The following is a 5,884-nucleotide window of genomic DNA, read 5'->3' as shown; positions in this document are numbered from 1 at the left end:
GGGGTCTGGGGTGGTCCTGCAGAGAGCGGGCGCGGAGGGGAGCGCTCCCGGGCACAGCCCCGCGCCCCGGGCCAGGGAAGGACACAAGGCCATCAACGCGAGCTTACGGGGCAGTGCCTCGTCCCCCCAGGCAGTGGGACGGGGTCCTGGACAATGGGATAGGGCCCCAGACAGTGGGACAGAGCCCTGCGCCCAGAGGTAGCTGTATCCCGTTTCCTCTCACCATCTGTCTTGCCTCTAGGGAAGCGGAAGATCCACTACTTGTTCGAGGATGGGAAGGAGATGGCCGAAGAGTACGACATTAAGACTGGCCAGTTAATGAGTAAGTGGTGCTCTCAGCTGGCCCCCAGCAGACGTGGGTCAGGGCAGAACTGCAGGGCAGTGGGTCTATACCTTCAGGGCTGGGGTGTTGAGAGGGACCAGCTGGTCAGGAACAAATCATCCCTGACTATTTTGGAAGACAGGCATGTCTGTAGCGGAATTTTGTAGGGTCAGAAGTAGGGTTCAGCTTGCAGCCAGGGTTCTCTGACCTTCATGGCATAGCAGACCTTGCTTTAGCCCAGGATCTCCCCCAAACATCCCATCTGTCACAACAGCCTTCGATGGACTACATGGGATTGTCATCATAGTTGCCAGGCACCGAGTCTGTACCACATGAAGGGCTGAAATATGCTTTTTGGTGGCTTCTACTACCGCAGACAAGGTGTTGATTATGGCTCTTGTCCAAAACCACATCAGCTGCAGCACAGCACCTGTTGCAACCCCACCATGGCTTTTTTTGCACCAAGTAGCAAAAAAAAGAGAGGCATTCAGTACAGAGTTTCTGACCTAGGAATAGGCCAACTAGCAGATCAGCTCACACCAAAGTGGAAATTACTGGAATTAAGATACATATATTCATATCATCTCAGTGTGCTGGGCAGCTTTGGCAGTCAGTTCCTGGAGCTCTTATAGAGCAGAAGAATGAAAAGCCTTCTTCTCTCTTTTCCAGGTAGAAAATGGCGAGAGAAGAACACCCTAGGGGGCACTGGCAAGTGGCAGGTGGAAGTGGGAGAGCCGACCTCGCCGCTTCTGGGAGCACTGGATTCAGAGCTTATAACAGAGAGCAGCTCAAATGTATGTAAGGGTCTGCAGGTACCACTGCACCTAAAACTACCTTGTCTTGTGCTTACAGCAGTAGTTGGTAGAGAGCAGATCACCAAGAGACAGCCTTAATGCACTCAGTGCTCTGCTACAAATCACCCCAAAACTGCAGGGCTGAGTAGGAAGAAGGCACAGGCTTAGGTTCTTTGGGGGTCTTCAAGAGATTTGTAGTTTCCTTAAGTAAAGAAACTGTATTGCTGTGTTGGCCAACTACTATCCTGGCTTGAAAGAGCAGGCTGGCAGGAGGGCCAGTGCCAGGACAAGTCAGGGGATAGAAAACAGAGGTGATAGCAATGAAAGGCACAGGCAGTGCATAGCAGGCTGCTCCCTAATAAAGCACAGCCTGTTTCATCTTCACATCCCTCTAGCTTAGGGGGCAGATGTTTTAGTCTCTCACCGTCTTTTGTACAGACCTGAAACACAAGCACAGCTCTGCACCAAAAATTGGGGCAGAGCTAGGACTGAACCTAGCAGGTTCCTAGAGCAGGCAGAGCTCAGTGTTTGGTTGCCTGTGAGGAAGAGGCCCCCCCTCTGTACTGCAAGGCTTCTTCACTGCACTCTTTCAGCCTCCTGCAAGCAGTGCTCTGGGCAAAGGCAGACCAGTCCTAGCTGTAGGAAAGTGATGCTCAGGCAGCTTCTTGAGTTACTCCCTAATGCTCCAGTGTGAAAGAACAGCTACTCCCATGCAGAGTCTCACAAGTAGTACAGGAAGGAGACAGGGAGGAGAGGAGACAGCTGGAGGGGCCTTGCTAAAGGTACTTGTTTGCTGTAGCCTGTCTTCATGAGGAAGGATACCCTGAGCAGCTTCCAGTGGCGGATCCGTAACCTTCCCTACCCCAAGGAGGTCTACAGTGTCTCTGTGGAGGAGGAGCAGCGCTGCTGTGTCATCCGGACCACCAACAAGAAGTCAGTAAGGACAGCACTGCCAGTGCTGACAGTCCCTTGGGGTGGGCTGGCACAGAGGACAGGCTAGTGACTGCACAGGGGGCTGCCTCCCCTTCCAGTGTGCAAGGGCTGAGGGGCCCCACCTTGCAGCACATTTCCTGCTGCCCGATTTCCATTCCCAACTGCCTCAGACACCTTTACAGTAGGGCTTCTCATCTTGGCTCCAGTAGGGTGGTGCTTGCTCTGTTCTTGCCCCGTTAGGTGTCGCTTCCTTAGAAAAAGAGTCTTGCAGACCTCTTGAAGCTAGAACATTCCATCATCTCCCTCTGATTTAGTCACTGCATCTCAGAATGCTGCAGGATTCAACATGTACAGACAGATCTCCCTGCATAAACATATCCTATAGTCACAATGCCAGTGATATCATCTGGAGGTAGCAAACAAAATAGACAGACTGAATCTGGAAAGGAAGCACCACAGTGTTCTGCCAAAAGAGATTTGAGATTGGAAGAAAAAAAATGGAAAATGCTTTTAAAGCTACATCTTGTAGTGTGTCAGTACATGGCATCTCACATGGAATGAAACACAAAGTGTCCCAAAGCATCTACAACCTCAGATAAGCCAAGATGAGCTGAAGTGTTGGGAAGTGAGTGCACAGAGTGAGCCTTGGGAGCACAAGGGAAGCTGATGGAAGTGGCTGTAGGTGGTGCTGTCGGCACAGAACTGCGGCCTCTCGGCTGCCGAGGGCTTCGCGACGCGGTACCCGCAGTCTCCCGGCAAAGGGCTGCTGGAGCTCTGCACATCAGCACACCTGGGGGCTCAAAACCAGAAGGCTGGAAAGAGGAAAGTTACCCCAGGGAAAACAGCAAGCAATTACAGCTCTTATACAGAAATGTTGGCCTGAATGCACACAGAGGGATTCACAGAACAGTGGTGCTTTAGTAGGGAGACCTAGGTAGCAAAAGATAATGATATTCCTACCGGCCACACATGGATACGCATGGAACTAGGACAGGAATGGAGGACTTGATCCTAAAGCCAACCACATACTGTCACAGACAGGCTTACCTACTCCAGTCCTACCGGGGTAGTGGTGTGTATGTGGGAAGTTCCTTGCCTGTGTATGTGGGAACCTCCTGCGCTGTCACAGACAGGCTTACCTACTCCAGTCCTACTGGGGTAGTGTGTATGTGGGAAGTTCTTGCCTGTGTATGTGGGAACCTCCTGCCTAGGTGCTGTAAGGTTATAATGTAGCACTGAGCCTTTACCTACCCCCTGCCTGATTTCAGGCTTTTTTGTACTGCTCTCAGAAGAGTCCTCCATGAGCAGCTGACATTTATTCTCTCAGACTAGTGTCAGAGGACCCAACAGTAACTCATGGCCTGTGTCTGACAGTTAAGGACTTTTAGAATTAAAGCTGAAAGCCACCTCACTGGGGACAAGAATGACGTTGCTGTCAGTAGGGAGTGGGGACAGACTCCAGCACTAGCACACTTAGTACAGGCTCCAGGATATCTTAGATCATTTCTCCTGGGTCTTGGCCAGGGCAGGGCACCACTCAGCAACTAATTCCAAGATAGCAACAACAGCATGGAATCCACAGAGAGAGTGCACATCACTACGGGAGAGAAAGGAAGCCTCGGAGCCTCTCCAACCCTTGGAAGTCAGCCACGCTGCTTCTGAGCAACAGAGCTGTCCTGACCGCCAGCCAGAGGCACAAGTAACAGGATGGGCTGCCAAGTCACTACTGAGTAGTTCAGCTCTAAATTCTCAGCATACCAGTAGCAGTTTTCCCTATGGGCTGACAAAAAGTGGGTTTCCAGTAGGAAAATAATAGAGGTGATTTCACGTATATACTGTGGATTTCGGGCCAGGACTTGGGCTCAGAGTGTAATACTGCCCTTGGCCATGGGGTGAGAGGCAAGGGTAGAGAATCGGCCTGCATCGGCTGGGATAACCACCCATCAGCTACCTCCCCAGCTCAGACAGGAGCTCTTCACTTCCTCCAGTCACTCCGTTCCCTCTGGCCACGGCAAGGGCTGCTCAAGTGGGATTTGCTTAAAACCTCTTGCTGTAAAATAAATCCATTAAACTGAACTCTAAAAACAAACCTAGAAAGCCACCTCCCCAAACGCCAAACCTGATTCAATTATTGTAGTGAGAGGCAGTGGTAATGTTAGGGGGGGGGAGGGCTGGCAAGGCAGATCTGGTTTCCTTTGATCTTGTCACAGATTTTAGTTTGAGGCCAGCCAAAGCCATTCTTCTCCCCTTCTCCTTAGTCCTGGGGCAGCAGAATGCTGCTGTTTCATTGATGACTCCCAAGGCCCTTTGAAACAGTGGGTTTTTTCTGTGTACTGCTTTTTTTTTTGTCTAATCGGTAAGAAGTTAACACTTCCTTAACATGTCTTTGTGTTCATCTAATCTCTGCTGTTTAACCTTTGACATCTCCCTTATTATCCATGTCTGCCACCTTTTCCAAATACCGACAGCAGTGACAACACAGAACGGTTTGAGCCCTGCGGTAACAAGCCGTGTACATTCCTCCCACTGCACCGGGAGAGCCATTTGCCCTTTGTAGCTGTTTTCACCGTGACTTGGAAAATAAACTGCAATTTGGGCAGAGGTAGCCAGAGAGGCCAAGCCTCACACACAGCCAGCTGAATCAAGAACCACCCCTCATGGCATGGTAGCAGCCACTGCCTGTTCCCGCTCTGCTCCAGGCAACTCAGTACCAGCTACAGGCCAATTCCTTGAAGAGGATTGCCCACAACAGTGCTGGAACAGACTAAGAATCCAGCCATGCCTCTGGGTGGGCACAGGACCACCAGCCAGTGTATTTGATGCAGCCCCAGAGAGAAGCAGTAGATGCAGGGCAAGCCATGCCACACACAGAAGATCTCAGGTAAACATAGACACAGATCTACAGGGTTCTGGGTCCAAAGTCTTAGGAAATCTCTTAGCTGGCAAAACCTCTCTGTCCTCTGCTTGGATGTGAGAGGTTATTGGAAGACTGGGATAGAACCCAGGGAAGGAACAACTAGGAGAGCTGTAAGTGCAGAGGAGCACCACAGCCACCATGGGAGCTGCATGGAGATGCTGCAGAGCAGAGGCTCAGGTGATTGTGGGCAGTTACACCTGGAGATCTGTGCCCAGGGGTATGCCTGAGTACCACCATGCCACCAAAGCAAGAAGTTACCTAGGAAGTAAAGCAAGAAGTTAAAAAGAGGGGTTTAGGAAGGATTGCAACACAAAATGGTACATCACTGAGGAAAGTAAGTCATTTGCTGAGGAAAGTAAGTCATATGGCACAAAAGCTTTGACAGCTATTTTGACAAAAGCTAAAGGAAGCTGCTACTTAGAAGGAATGAGAGGCCATGAGCAGGGAAAAAGACAAGGAACACCTTGTTAGGGCTGAGTAGTCTAACCATAATCTGGCACTACACATGAGGGCAAGCTGGAGGACCAAGCCTGCTGTCACACACCAAAGCTCTTCAGGACTTTGCCAGCTCTGATTTCCAGTTTGGAGGTTTGTTTTTAGTGTTCCTGCTAACCTGGGGGCACCGGCAGTCACACAACATGGGACAAGGGCCTCCTGCCAACCCTGAGAGGTCTATTGTCCTCATCTACACCTTGTAGAACAGCAGTCTGTGTCTCAGCACTGCTAGTGGGGGAACAGAAATCCCACCTTCCTTATTTCTGTCTCCTCTCTTATTTGTAGGTACTATAAAAAGTTCTCTATTCCTGATCTGGACCGATACCACCTTCCCTTGGATGCAGCTGCCCTGAGCTTCACCCATGCCAACAACACCCTGATCATCACGGTGAGGCTTTAGCCAAGCAGAACAGCACTTTGCCC

General features: G+C 50.7%; 2 protein-coding genes across 2 annotated transcripts in view; one reads left to right on the top strand and one right to left on the bottom strand.

The window, feature by feature from the left end:
- The window catches only part of POLL (polymerase (DNA) lambda), a 35,396-nt gene that overhangs the window by 11,676 nt on the left and 17,836 nt on the right, over positions 1-5,884 (bottom strand). The gene's annotated exons all lie outside the window — the stretch shown is intronic.
- The window catches only part of DPCD (deleted in primary ciliary dyskinesia homolog (mouse)), a 7,149-nt gene continuing 1,283 nt past the window's right edge, over positions 19-5,884 (top strand). Inside the window, exons 1-4 of the mRNA XM_017726132.1 lie at positions 19-322; positions 992-1,116; positions 1,916-2,049; positions 5,747-5,849. Coding sequence (XP_017581621.1) covers positions 283-322; positions 992-1,116; positions 1,916-2,049; positions 5,747-5,849 — 402 coding nt within the window. The 5' untranslated portion in view covers positions 19-282. The remainder of the gene's footprint in view (positions 323-991; positions 1,117-1,915; positions 2,050-5,746; positions 5,850-5,884) is intronic.

Source organism: Corvus brachyrhynchos, unplaced genomic scaffold (genome assembly GCF_000691975.1).
Source record: "Corvus brachyrhynchos isolate BGI_N302 unplaced genomic scaffold, ASM69197v1 scaffold61, whole genome shotgun sequence".
NCBI lineage: Eukaryota > Metazoa > Chordata > Aves > Passeriformes > Corvidae > Corvus > Corvus brachyrhynchos.
Note: the sequence above shows the minus strand (reverse complement) of the source record. Positions and strands in the feature narration are given on the sequence as shown.